Here is a 15,241-nt window from a genome sequence, read left to right as displayed (position 1 = left end):
GCATGCTGACGTACCCACTGGAACCACATCCTGGTACTGAGCTCTGCTGACTGTGTTAAACGTGCTGGATGGCCTTGGCAAAACTGGGGGTCCTGAATGACGGGAGTCCTCTCCGACCTAAAAGGGGCAAGGAACCACAGTGAGTGTCTCTGGGCCAGCACATGCACCCAACGTACAGAACAGTGAGAATTTATTCAGCTCAAAACCAAGCACATCAAGGCTCTGCTTGATCACCATCCCCAGTAACCACTGCAGCAGGAAGGAGCTGTGCTGTTAGGACAGGTACTAACAAAACATTCTGTAGCATACTGGGCCCTTTAATAGGAAGAATTAAAACTGATGCAAAATTTACTGCTATTTTTAAACAGTCCTGTTCTGAAAAGAGACCAAAAAAATTAAAACTGGGATATCTTTTTTAATTTTGTAATTTAATTTTTTCTTTTGTAATTCATGGACATCTTTATCGATATGAAACATTCTGGAAACCAAGTTCTGCTCCTTCATTAGCACCTCTATTACTTCTGTGCATGGATGGAGTGTCCCTAAATTTGAAGTGGAAAAAAAGTTTGTGGCTGAAGCCTCAAAGGAGAATAAAGAAGTGAGTTCACATTCAGGCAAGGCCAACAAGTCCAAAATTGGTAAAAACACAGTTCCTAGAATAATTCAGAAACACTGTTCTGTTTTTCTTGTATTCGCCTTCTGGGCTTAAAAAAAATTGTATGCAAACAATTTTTAGGGTAGAACCACAACATAAAATTGTTCTTAGAGACATTTGTTATGTCAGGGCAACCGCTGCGGTTTACTGCCTGATGAGGTTTCAGACATTTCTTGGTATTCAGTATTTTATCTCTATAATACATTGGGTCAAACTCTTTTTCATTTTGCTGGACTTCTTTTGTTTACTTCTCCGTTTATCTGCCTACGTGTAACGGCTAGCATTTGAACTGCACTCCCAAGCTTCAAAGATCTCTAAAACATCTAACTGCAAAAGATCAAATCATTATAAAGGGTTGCTTTTAAATCCAATCTCTGAAATCACAAAGCAGCAAAAGTCCCAAGATATCTCCCAAGACCTTTTTGCTCTCTCATAATATTCTTTCAGAAAAATGAAGAATAATTTCCTGTTAGGCAATGTGCTGGAAAAGGAATGCCATTATTATTAGCTCCAGCTTCACACTGCAGTTCAGCTTTAGCTAAAAAGGCATTCCTTACACTGCTTCATGTTTGCTTTACAGCATCCCTCTGTAAAAACTGGGTCAGTGGCTTCGAAACAACAAAGTTCATGGCAAGTTAAAACCAAAGAAAGTATTTTGATTTTTTTTTTCATTAAGTGCTCATCTTTTGCAATAATGTACAGTTCCTTTATGCAAAAGCTTAAAAATAGGAAATAAATGCAAATATTCAATATGCAATACATAATCCCTAAAGTGCCGAGGAAAAACTGGTGTTCAGGTTCATACATATGCAAAGAGAACATCATTGCATCATTAATCCTAGAATGGTAATACTGTACTGAATTGCTATGCTTGAGATTCTTGTCTGGAATTATACCTCAATTCAAGTTAAAATTGTAACAGTATCACAGAAACACTTCTAAAATGGCATGTGGAAACATGGTTTAAGGAATTTCACATATCTAGATGGAGTGGGAAATAGTGACAGGTAAGCAGCACTATGTATATGCAATACACATGACCCTTTCTTGTTGGATAAACTCTACTTATTTTGCAGCATTGATGACTTCAGCAGCATGGTTGGCACAAATACCTGTTTTAAGTGCAGAGCTACTGGATGCTGCTTGAAGGAAGATAATTTGGGCGCATACTGGGTAAAGTCAAGAAAAAAAAGTATTTCTGCTCTGCTACAAATCACAACAGAAATACTGGCTTTACACTATTCAAGATCTAAATAGCTGTATAAAGGCATCCTTGCTTTCTTGCCTTACACACAACATATACACAACAATTGATGGAAAATGCTCTTTAAAACCATTTGCAAAATATGCCTGACACTAGAGAGGGGCTCACTAAACCATGTTCACACAGGATGTGACAAGATATATAGCCAGTGCTGTGACACTTGCTGCAGCTCAGTGGAAGCCCTGTTATAGAAGTGGCAGACAAGATTCATGTTTGCTCTGAAACAGAGGTCTGGCAGACCTTCATCTGCCACAAGACTGAGCTAAGAAAAGGATAAACCAGAGCATTTCTCTTGCTATTCTGAATTGTATTACCTTTAACTGCTGGCATGCAGTAGCCCTCTCCTGAGAAGACAATCTACAGCCAACAGTATGAAGCCAAAATGAAGTACAACTGAAGTCCAACTCACTGCACGTACACGAGGTTACAAGTATAAGGAATATGGGACAGCCAGTGAAAATGGTTCAACAACACAACAAAATAGTGTTTTCCATGTGTTTCTGATCAGAAAGCAGACATGAAATACATATTCAAAGGCATATAAGAGTCTGATAAAGCTGTATGTGGCATGATTTTTTTATGCTTCATGGGAAAGTTACAGAACTAGATGTATAGTCACAAGTCGATCTTTTCCACCCTCCTATTTTGCAGTTATGTGCAAACACTCGGCAGACACCATGCAGGACAATACACATTTTGTGAGTGAAAGACTGGATACAGGAATCAGTAATGTGAAATCAGATGCTCTCCTGTGGCTAAGTGGGGTTACTGCAAATTCAAACTAAGAAAAACTCACGTTTGGTATTTTCCCTCTGAATGTGTTAAAAGCATCAACGGCTAGCAGAAAAAATAATAAATCCTTACAGGTGACTGCTGCACTGTTACAGAAGAATCATGCTCCTCCCCACATGGAATGATGTGAAAGAGGATAGTGTTAATCGGGTGGTGCTCCCAGGAGGAGGCCCAGATCCCCGCTCACCTCCCCAGCACTGTGGCTGCGCTGCCGAGTCAAGTGCTGCCGATGGACCAGCGCACTGGTGGGCCTGCTGCTCTGCAAGGGCAGCCGCGGGTCGATGAACGTCGTGGTACGCGAGTTGTGGTCGACAAAGAAAGCCTGCAGAAGGACAGAGAACACACAATTCATGGCCAATACGTTTTTTATTAATTATGTCTGAGGTCAACACCTGTTGGGGATCTAGGTTTCATTCCATCAGGTGGGGCTGTGAAAATCTGCTTCTGGCTTGCATGTTCCTTCTGCACGAGGAGGACAGCACTCTTCCATCCTACCAAAGGGATGAAGGAGGATAACACTCTTCCATCCCACCGAAGAGATGAAGGAGGATAGCACTATTCCATCCTACCAAAGAGATGAAGGAGGATAACACTCTTCCATCCCACCGAAGAGATGAAGGAGGATAGCACTCTTCCATCCTAGCAAAGAGATGAAGGAGGATAGCACTCTTCCATCTCGCCACAGGGATGAAGGAGGATAGCACTATTCCACCCCACCAAAGGGATGAAGGAGGATAACACTCTTCCATCCCACCGAAGAGATGAAGGAGGATAGCACTCTTCCACCCCACCAAAGGGATGAAGGAGGATAACACTCTTCCATCCCACCGAAGAGATGAAGGAGGATAGCACTCTTCCACCCCACCAAAGGGATGAAGGAGGATAACACTCTTCCATCCCACCGAAGAGATGAAGGACGATAGCACTCTTCCATGCCACCAAAGGGATGAAGGAGGATAACACTCTGCCATCCCACTGAATGTTTAATTAACTGCCATCCCAATGAATTGTTTAACGCCTTACTTTGTTCATGTCTATAAAGTCCTTTGAAATTCTCCCCTGACAAGCATCGGAAGTGGGAAGCTTTATTATGATTGTCAAGAAGAGAAGGCTTGAATATTTAATAAATGTAACACCAGTGTAGTCGCCTTTTCATCCCCTTATAAGCATCTAAAAAGGTGTCATTAAGTGGCAAACCCATTACCTTTTGTGAAGTATTTACCATATAATTATGAACACAATTGGCTGTATATATGCCAAGTGTATCCTTGCATACAGTGATGAAATATGATTACAGACCAGCAGGCATTTTTGCCATATTCCTGCTACAACTATTGTAAGTTCACTGAACTTTTTTCTAAAAACCAAAACAAAACGCAAAAAAACCCCTAAAGCACCACCCCAAACAAAAGAAGACCTCTGAAAACTTAAAAAAAAAAAAAAAAAAAAAAGGCCAGCCAAGAACAAAAAGATGATGACAACAAAAAAAATTAAATCAGGCAACTGATGAGAACAACCACATATTGACCAGTCAACCATTTGCTGAAAATAAGGTCACAGGAATATGTATCCTGAAAATTAAAACCTCTAAGCCCTGAAATTTAAACTTTTTGCAGCACCAGTGTTGCACTTGGAAACCACCACTATTCTATTTCAACACACTCCACGTTTTCTGTCACAATACTGGAAACATGTGGAAGTGGCAAAAAAAAATCTTTATTTTGAGCAGGAGAATTACAGGAAAGTGACATCTGGTTTGAGTAATCAAAGAATCTGGACCAGCAGAGGGGTGCTCAGGGACCGCGGGAGCCATTGCTGTGTTTGGCTACCAGTGAGGTGCTTCGACCACAGTTCCACAAACAATTTATTCCTGTGGTGTCAGCAAAAGAAACATTCTCATCTTTCCCCCTCCTGACCACTTGTTTCATCCCCTGTGTGCCCTTTCTGCCTTGTGCTGGCACAAGTGTTTGTTTAGCCATGCAGTGAACCCATCAGGGGAGCTGGTCCAGGCTAAAAATACTCTCTTTTTGTCCTTATCCCTGCTGGCTCCTCTAACCTTGGTCAGCTCACCAGGGATGAGAGGAAAGGAGAGCAGAAACACTCTTCTGGCAGCAACACTAGCTTCTAGTATTCATGGAAGCATTGTTTCAGACTGCTTGGGAAAACCAGACCAGAGAAAATGCAATTTTTCTGACTGCTGTGAAGGTAGGTAGACAAAGCAGTGTGCCATGCTATACAGCAGCAAAATGCCATTATGGGAGAAATGTTCATACTTCCATTTCCCAAGGAAGGAGAAGAATGTGGAGAGACACCACAGTTGCAGAACCCTGAAAGTGCTCCAGAAAAGAGCACCAAGCTCCTACAGCCCCAACAACAATCCCCTGTACCTGTAGCTTGTGCCTACAAGGAAGGAATCCCATCACCTGAGCAGTAAAAACCCTGTTCTGACCCTCTGACATAGTCACAGATATGCAAGTGAAACTGTTTCACAGTTCAAACACTGTAAAGTGTATTCAAAAAAAAGAAATTTTAATTGCTGCATCTGAGCCTGATGCAGGACATGTTTACCTTGACAAACAGTGATGCCACCCCTGCAGTGCAAGTACACAGATTAGAGCATACAAAACCAGTGAGACAGAATGAAAACCATAATGAAATTTATATTTGGGGCCTGGCAGATGACTGGAAGAGACTGCTGGAATACAGCCAGCCTTTCTGAAAATTTTGCTCCTGATTGGTAAGATCTACCTAGCTTACTAGCAAGTGGTTGGTTTGGGGATTTTTTAAGTCCTTCTATTTTATCCAGTCCGTGTACATTTATAAGATGCAAAACACAGGTTGATTTCATTAAGTCAACACCATATGGTAAATCACTCATTAAAAAAATCCTGATTCAATACAGGAGATAGTACCACTCAGAGCTGCACCACTCAGTACTGAGTTAATGCAGCACTCTAGTATTGCATGCAGTGTTCCATAGCATTCTATTTAAATAACAATTCAGTTTAGACATGAAGATAAAGGCAATCAGATCTTATTAAATATGTATGGTTGCAGGCCAGCTCGTAGTAGCCAACTTTAAAATAAAGCATAAATTATCACTTTGAAGCTTTGGTGAATATAACTATTGGAGCTTCAATGCTTTGGGCTAATCTGGACACTGGCACACATCTCAAAATACAGTGTAGTTCACAGTCTCCTTTCAAAAAAATTCCTCTCATAACTCCTGACTAGCTGTAATCCATAAATCTACGATGCTGGAAGAGACTGACATAAAATAGGTAGTGCCAAAACCATATTTAACCCATTAAACATGACTAGTTGCCCTAGTTATTCTTCCACTTAAAATCAATGAAGCTTGCTAAAGTACCTTTTCTTCCTGTTGAAGACTTCAGTAATAAATGATTATGATTTCTTTAGTTGTAGAGAGAAAAAAACAATGTCCTCTAATAATTTCCTATGTATTTGCACACCTTGCAGCGATCTAATAAAAAAGCAGAAAGACTTTCATCTGGCTTTAAAATATGGACACGTGCTTACACACACTGCACAAATGCACTTATCTGTACAATGTCTGTGTGCATGCACATGGACACAGCAAGGCAGAATCTCAAAGTTCAGCTCAGGGGCCTATTAAGCCTATATAATGTTTCCTGCTACCACATTTGCCAATGGCTTTCTGCCTCCCTGTGGTCAGTGGCTGATGAAGGATCATCTGTAATATCCATCAGAAACTACACTGTAGTCACACCAGACCTTTTAAGGAAGACTGCGTGATACTATCTCCTGTAGGGGATACACAGAGGAACCAAAGAGGCGTGGGGCAGCTGGGCTTTGCTGTCCAGCTCTGGAGGGAGTTCAGAGGCGCGCAGTCCCCAGCTGACCTTGGAAGACAGCCCACAAAGACGACAGGCAAGCAGCACCACACTGCCATGGGGGAGTGAAAACACCACTAAACCAGCATCACACCAGGGCCAGAACCATTGCTGTGCCTCGTGAGCAAGAGCACCAAGCTCTCACCCTGATATACTTGAAAAAATAAAGGAAAACCTCTTCTCAGCAGGGAAGAGTAGTTAAGGAAAGGAAACAATTACATACTGTGTTATATATGCTTATATTACATATGGGTAAGTTCTACTTGCTTCTCTTTAGGTTTTTGCTTTAATAAAGGCAGGTCCAGTTTCAGGTTGGTCTCCCCAAGCACTGCTCTTGCCATGGTCCCTCTCGAGTGCTAAGCAGGCTTTTCCATTGGCCACAAGTGGCACTTGTGACACAGACAATTCAACACAATGAAAATGAGCAACACTAAGACTAATTCAAAGTGAAGAAATCCCAGTAGGAGTTTATTCAGTGCTTCCTTTTATTGATTAATATTGTGGTAGCATTGCTGTTACCAAATACCACCCCAGAAATCCAAATTTCTAACTCTCTCTATGGAGCACGTATTCAAGAAAATTGAAAATTGCCCTACTCTTTGGGAGAAAACTGGCCTCTGTGAAACTGATCAGAACAAGAATGACTTAAAACAGGCAAAGAACAACATTAGTAGAATTGCACATTCCTGATTGTGTGTCTAATGAAAAAACAAAGTGCTTTTCAGAGTGAAAAAATCTAGGAAAAAATCCTCAAGCACTTTTACCCTTCAGTTTAGAATTGTCTAATCTTTCCAGGCATCAAGATCATTATTTATATGGACTCTCACAGCTAACCATATTGAGAGTGATAAATGTAAAAGTCAAGAAGCTAAATATGCCAGTAATCCTAATGAACTGATAAGCCTTATCACTTCCTCACATGATAATCACAGTTTATTTTTAACCCTCCTGTTTTCCACAAAAAATGGGACATTCTAGATACTGAGGATGCGCTAGCTTAAAGTTACATTCAAACTTACATCACAACTATAAAAGTGATATCAAAATTTTTTTTAGGAAATTGAAAATTGATACCTGTTTAAAAAAAATCAATGAGACTTGCAACTATTTAAGATCTCTAATACCTCTTATGGAAACCTACTCCATACCATCTCCTTCCTTCAAAGCAATACACGGCCACCAGAGCGATCCACCCCGGAGCTGTCGCACACCATCCGTTTTATCTCAAGCGCATCCACTGATCTCAAACTGATGAGCACAAGGCCCTCTCAGCACCGTAGAGTTACCTTGCCCTGATGGTCGTGTTTCATTTCCCAACCCCTCGGCAGCTCCAGCTGTTTGTTGGCAAACATGTTGAGGAAGCCCACCAGATCCCGGTTGTGCTGGTAGCGCTCGAAGTGGTGGGTGTCCCGCCGGACTTTGGTGATCATGTGCTTCAGACACGTGTTATTTGTAAACATGCGGTAGGCACTCTGAGAAACAACAACAGCAAAGGCTTTTCAAAGAGAAAACTGCTCCGTGTTGTAGTGCATTATTTGGGTTTATACTGTATTTCATTTTTATATTGGGTTTTGTAACGATTTTTTCTGTACCACCATGTATCACCAGGTTTGTCCCTGCTCCTTCTCCCCGCCCATCCTCCCACACCGAAATGTAATCCAACACTGCTCCACTCCCACCTTATCCTTGATTGGGTAGTGGCTTGTCCCAGCCTCTAGCCCCTTCCCCCTGGGTAAAAGCCCTGGGACGAGGCGAAAAAACCTCTCTCGCTCTTGGGACCGGGGTGGGGATTGGGCTGAGTTCCAGACTCTGTGGGGACAGAGTGATTCCGCCCGGACCAAGGGCAGATTCTTTCCTTTTGCCATCGTCGGACACCTGCTCTCTCTAAAGAAAAAGGTTTGCAGCCCCTGGGATCTTTTGGGACCCTGAAGGGAAAATTCCTTCTGGGAAGGTGGTTTCTGGTGGTTTCTCTCTCAAGCTAGCCGAGGCAAAAACAGGGCCAGGGCTCTGGGAGAGAGAGAGCCACTTCAGCTCTGACCACAAAAGACAACCTTGTTCATTGTAAGTGGGCCTGCAGAAGAAAAGTTACTCATTCCATTGCTTTCCCTTACACTGTAAATCCCATTACACAAAGAAACATTGGAGAGGCTATGCAAAAAGAAGCACTGAAGAACAGGCAAAAAAGGAAAAGGTATCTATTAAGTTGGTTTTTGTTCAAGTGTGACCTCTAATACTTTGATATAAACCAGGCAATCTGGGGGAAACAAATACTGCCATTAAGCAGCAAGGGCTTTCTCAGAATTGTGTCTCACCCTGTGCAAAGCACAGTAAGAAAGCGATTGCTTCCATAAACAAATTATTTTGTATCATAGGAAGGATGAAGAATTGAGTGGAAAATAACTGCTATCATGCTGAGCTAGGATGGCTCTGATAGACCAATAATTTGAGGGGATAATGACGAGTGAATCTAGCCTCCCTATGTACTACCAATATCTTATCATCAAACACTGAGCAGTACATCTGTACACAAAACAACTGCATTTATAAGCACAAATTTATGAAAGCCTTTGAGCTGTGGCCACCATACTCACAGGGTTAGAATGCAGCACTGTAAAGAACTCTGGGCTGATAAGGAATTTCACAGGGGGAGACTGGAGCAATAAAGTAAGTCTGGATCTGGAGGTAGAGTGAGGCAGCACATTCTCTCTTCGAAAATCTAAGAGCAAATAAATGACAAAGACTTCCAGCAGTTATTGCCAAAGCATCCCTGCAAACAACTATATTGATGTGAATCACACAAGCAAGCATTAAGTACACAACTATTTCAGATTAACTGAGGATTGTCCACATAAGTGTACCCAAATTTCTTCTAATATAACACTGAAGTTTCTGAAAATATTACAGTTTTAGTTTAGTAACAATTTCTTGTGGCTTTTGGTGAACAATCATTAAAAAAAGAAAATCACATTCAATTATTTGGATTACTAAGTTTGTGCCTGTACATAAGAGGCAAGAAAGTCCCCTGGGCATGTCTGCACTGCTATACTGTGGCTGTATGCAGGTAAGCTATTTTTAAAATGCTAACTAATGGATATAAATGTCACTGTACACTTATAAATGTTTCATTCCTTCTTAAAAACCAAACAATAAATCTACCATTACCACAGCCCCAGTCTTGGTACAGTATTGAAGCAACTTATGTAAGTAAGAATCAGGTTGCCAAGGAAGTACCTTTCAAGTTTCAACTTCCAATAAACATTTGTGTCCTCTCTTAGCAACTACAGAAGTGCCCTGATTTTTCTTCAGTACCAGGAAGAAAGAGAAAATATACTGAGTGGTGTTTGCTACAGTATCAAAACTGTTGTCCTCAATTCTCTTTGACGATATTTGGAAGGACATTTTTAATGTAAATGAAAAACTGCAAGTTCAGATTTGCTTTTCAATGATATTACACTAAAATGTGTGCTCCCATCTACATTTCAGTTTCTTTCTTTTTTACACGTTGCAGTATGTGCACACTTCTCCATCAAATGAATGTTAATCATGTAGACCACAGCTATCACAGATCTACAAGATCATAACACACAAAGCAGAGCAAGGAGAAAGGCGGTGAATGAGTCTCAAAACTGAAGGAAAAGTAAGAGGAAATAAAAGAGGAGGAAAATAACAAAGGTAAAATTCCAAGTATTCATAGGTAAATATTATGGGGAAAAGGGAATAGAAAAAATAAATACATTAGAGGAAACCAGGAAGTAAGAAGGTAATTGGTAAAATAAATGAACAAGAGGATTTTCAGAAACATTACTTAAACAGACCTCAAGCTGTCCCACATGGAGCACATCATGAATGGGGTGAAGGCAGAGTGGCAAAAAGGCTCCTGAAGCTGTGCCTGAATACTTGGGCTGGGAGTGTCTTGCAGACACAGCCACACACTGAAGTTATATCTGAACTCTGCACTGGTACAAAACTTGGGTGTACACCAGGCAACTCTCACACCCTGGAAGATGCTGTGACATGCTGCAGGTAATCCCTCTGTCACAGCCTGGGCAATCTGGAAACCGGAACGGGTCACCAGGTGGGTTTTTATTGCAGTTTGAGGCTTATGAGTTTGGTTTATGAAAAGTTTATTCAGCTGAATTTGCTCAAAGCTGATTTGTGTACAGACCAAACCATCTGGCTACACATGCACAAAGATAAAAAAGGAAATGGCTACAATAGAAGCAAAGACTACAAGAATAAAATCTCAAGTTCCACAATGACTTGAAACTCCATAAAAGGGTGACACTGCTTGCATATCAGATTAATTTAGGAGAGACTTTTATAAGAGTACATAAAGAGCATCTAGAGACAAAGCCAAAGCACAGGACACCACACAGCTGTGCAAGGGACTGGATGGATAACAAACTTCATAAATATTTAGTAAATTTTTAGTAGGAAGATGACCAAGGAGACAACTGCTTAGTGAAAAGAAAAGAATGATGTTCATAACTCAAAAAAAAAAAGGTCTTTCTTCCTATCTTCACTCCAAACGTTAACACTGGCCAGGGTATCAGAAGAATGAAAAAACGAAGGTGAAAGAGAGCAGGTTAAAGATCGTGGTGCAAATTAAAAGTTTCCAAGGCCTTTAGGTCAGGTGACATGCACTCAAACAGTTAGGAAACAAAGTGGAGCAATTGCTGAGACATTGGTGGCTCCTTCAAAGGTCTGAAGGAGTTCCCAGAAGGAAAAGGATTAATGCTGTAAAAGTCCACAAAGATGTTTTACTGAGATCTCTCTGGGTCTGGGCCTACTCATTATTTCTACTAACAACTGTATAGGGAAGACAAAACTGGCTCCAATTAGTAGATACTGCAGTACTTGGACAGGAGGATGGACAAGATTCAAAACCACAGGGGCACATTAGAGAAGTGCAAAGATCTGTGTGCAGCTAGAGATAATCAACTCACAAAGACCAGATGAAAACACACATTTGTGCCAAAGATCTGCACACAAGGATCAGGACCTTATCAATGACTGAACACTGGTTAGTCTCAAACTACTTTAAAAAAAAAAAAAACAAAAAAACCCACAACCTTCTGCAGTAATGTACAAGGAGTGTTTATGTAAGATACTTCCACAACCTCTTCAGTACAGCACAGTCATAGCTGTTGGAGTCCAGGGCCGACAATAGCTTTATTTGATTTTCTGAAATATTCTTCAGAAGCTGAAGATCAACACAAGACAATCCTGAGTAGGCCAAAAAACTAATTTGAGACCTAAAACCAGAACTCACAAGCAAAGACTAGGAAGCAATGGATTTATGGGCATATTATAAGAATGATGAGTAGACTGTCTAAAAAAGTTAAAGGATGACTCTCAAGTGGAGAATATAAAAACTCAAGAGACAGACCTTGGCAAGTATAGCTTAGGAACAGCTCATCCAATCTATCTACAGAGATGTAGTCAATGAGTGCCTGAAGCCCTTTCTAGTTCTACATTCTACTATTTCAAACTGCATTAACAGAGTCAAAATATTTGTAAGCCAGACCACACAGTTTTATATTTTTTCACTGCAAATGTCCTGCTTTCTAAACCAGTCTGGTACTGACAGAAAAGTGGTCTGAATCTCACAATCTTCTCTTCACCATATTGAGCAGGCTGAGTCATAACCTTCAAAACTAGACAGCAATGAAAACAAATGGCTTCATTTTCACACAGATTTTCAGAGGAAGAAGTTAGGGTTTGCCTTATGTACTCTCACTAAACCATCCATGAGATGAGTTCTCCCTTCTTTGGAGAAGGGGAAAAAAAAATCCATTTTTTTAACCTGAATTAGAATGGTGAAATTCAGCTTCTTCTGCAGCTCCATCCACGGCATTTGTGTGCTCTTCAGGCCTGTCATTTGTCATTGTTCTTCGGATGCTCTGGTACCTAGGGTTGGAAAACTGGACTTTACATATAGTATATGGTAACTAGGACCCAGTTCTAGCTCCGAGGGACCCTGCCCATATTTTCTGCCATGTAGGTTAATATAGATTGACCTCTGATTTCTGCATTAATAGCCTTTTGAATTTCTCACAACCATTATCAGATGTATTACTTCACAGTAATATCACAGGCGCAACACAAAAGTCCTGGAAGCTCACACGTAAACGAAAAGCAACTGCCACAGAAAAATAACCACAGAAGGCCAGCTGTGGGAGCACCTGTGGCCTTGTCTCCACACCCAAGTCCTGCAATGGTGAATGCAGCTTTGCAAGCAGACAAAATTCACAAGCACCAAGGGCAATTCTTACCGGCGATTCAGCTGTTCCATCTGCTGTATGGAATTCGACCTCTGGAGAATCTGTGGGGCTGGGGGAGCTGTGGGTCGCTGCCACGTTGTTGTCCTGTTCACGTGGTCCACATAAAAAATCCGTCCATGGCTGTCAATTCGAGCCTCCCAGTCTAAGGAACAATAAAATACCATAAACTATGGAGGGGCTGGTTTGTTTGAACTCTGTCACATTTGTAACCCCATCTATTGTTTCAAGTCCCTGTAATAACAATTACTACTACAACATAGACATATACATACGTATATAAAAAATACAATCTGTACAGAAACGGACATGCCTGATTCTCAGACACTTGAAACTATAGAAAACACACAAACAATTTAGCACATCCATTGAAAAACATTCTTTGAGAGCTCAGAAGGTGTCTAGATTAGATTATCTATATTGCAAGTCTAATTGAAAGTAGTATCTGCTGATAAAATAAAAACACTCAAGTTTTTAAACCAGAGTTTGTAAACAAAATAAAACATCTAAGTATTCCATAAAGAACAGAACTCTTCATTCGGGGAAAAAACCCCAAAACCCTCAAACAGCTTACATTTGTGAATTCATTATCCTGCTTAATTGTCAAGCCCTAAACCACTGTATAATAAGGTGGGATTTTTTCTTGTTTATGCCCAATTCTGACACAGTCACCATTCCTGTAACATGGTCTTGAAGAAGAAAACCATTTTTTCCTGTATTTAATTTTAAATACATAAGTTTAAACACTTGGGCAATGCCTTCCAAGGCATTTGTATCAGCATTGTGGTGGACAAGGCTGACTTCTGCTATGTTCCTACATAAGGCTATATTCCATCAAATCACTGTTAGTCAAATGTGTTACAAATAGCTTCCTGAACTGGAAAATTGTCATTGATCGAGGTTTCATAGTCAAGCTTTGTTAGTTTTTCCTCAGGAATGTAGGAACTGGAGCATATTGTTGTACATTATAGGCAGAAATAAAAGATAAATGTTTAAATTCTTTCTCTTGTTCTTTAACCAGACCTAACACAAGACTGAAAGAAATACACGTATTTTTCTTCCTTACCTTCCAATTCTGGTGAAACAACAAAATGAATATAATCCAAATTAAAAAGAAATTACAGTTTACAGCCTAAAATCATATTCTTAAAATTTTCTCTACTTTTTCTGAATTAAAATATTAAACCTGTCACACATCTGAAAGCAGAGCTTTGGAGAAAAAAAACCTGAATCTAGGCAATGATTAGTAGACTATTCATATTAGCAAATGATTTATTTGCATAGAGATTGTATTGGGCTTTGACTGTAAAGGGGTGATGTGTGCATGCATCATGCCATGTATGACTGTACAGAAACCCAGCAAATGTCAGAAACATTAAAATACTACAGAGCCAAAGCTTTTTCCACTAACGTTTCAGCAGTTTTTCCGAGTAGTTATTGTAGTGTATAGCTTCCTTCCAAAACGACAGAACTGGACCAGCTATCTCTGTGCATTTCTGAAATATTTGTCTCCCAGACACAGTTGTGTAAAATGTAGAACTGGTATAATAGCGTGGCAGTTAATTAACTCAAAGATCTGCACACAGGATCAATCTGATTATAACAGTACCAGCAGGGAGCACAACCATATCATCATCCTGCCTTTCCACACAGCTTTATCTGTGCTTGGCTATCAGGTTCCTTCCAGTTCCTTGCTCCAATTACAGAGCAAACACAGTCTCACACCATACTGGGAAATAGGGATCTGTTCATTTTGCACTAAATGTCTTAATTCTTGACTGCTTTAAAGTAACAGAGCTTTGCACACAGACTTCAGTGGGTCTGAATTTACTTCCCCCCCCCCCCCCCCCCCCCCCATATTTGGTTTAAAGCAACATTTGCCTATCAGCTGTGTACATGTTTCGGGGTTTGGTGGTTTGGGGTTTTTTTGTTGGTTTTTTTTTGGGGGGGGGGGATGTCTTTTCTTTAAATACCTAATATTGAGTTGATTTTCACTTCTCAGAGTTTAAACAAGTGAATAAGTTCAATAATTCAGAGCAATGTATTTTTGATATGCATTAGAGAAATTGCAATTCATTTCTTCGTTAAGGCTCATCTAACTGTTGCTTAATGTCCAGGTTTATTTTAATATAAAATCTTTGCTCTGCCTCAAAAAACGCTAAGAAAGCACTTTTAAGAAAGTAAAAACGCTAACTTAACCTTTAAGTTAATCTGCAGATATGAAAGATGCTGTATATTCCTTTGTAAATCATTACCACACAAGGAGTATTCAGAGATTTCAGAGTGCTTGACACCTGTCAGTGCCTCACCAGCACCATCACCTCATCTCCCCGCCCCTGTGCTTTTCACACAGGAAAGGCAGCACTGTCTCTGC

The 15,241-nt window shown here is 40.4% G+C and overlaps 1 protein-coding gene across 1 annotated transcript in view; it reads right to left on the bottom strand.

The window, feature by feature from the left end:
- Window positions 1-15,241, bottom strand: part of HECW2 (HECT, C2 and WW domain containing E3 ubiquitin protein ligase 2) — a 152,418-nt gene that overhangs the window by 34,477 nt on the left and 102,700 nt on the right. Inside the window, exons 11-16 of the mRNA XM_040070394.2 lie at window positions 12,862-13,012; window positions 12,393-12,496; window positions 9,178-9,302; window positions 7,873-8,058; window positions 2,899-3,033; window positions 15-117 (exon numbers count right to left, since the gene is read on the bottom strand). Of these exons, the coding sequence (XP_039926328.1) occupies window positions 15-117; window positions 2,899-3,033; window positions 7,873-8,058; window positions 9,178-9,302; window positions 12,393-12,496; window positions 12,862-13,012 (804 nt within the window). The remainder of the gene's footprint in view (window positions 1-14; window positions 118-2,898; window positions 3,034-7,872; window positions 8,059-9,177; window positions 9,303-12,392; window positions 12,497-12,861; window positions 13,013-15,241) is intronic.

The sequence above is a fragment of the Hirundo rustica genome, chromosome 7 (assembly GCF_015227805.2).
Source record: "Hirundo rustica isolate bHirRus1 chromosome 7, bHirRus1.pri.v3, whole genome shotgun sequence".
Classification (NCBI taxonomy): domain Eukaryota; kingdom Metazoa; phylum Chordata; class Aves; order Passeriformes; family Hirundinidae; genus Hirundo; species Hirundo rustica.
Note: the sequence above shows the minus strand (reverse complement) of the source record. Positions and strands in the feature narration are given on the sequence as shown.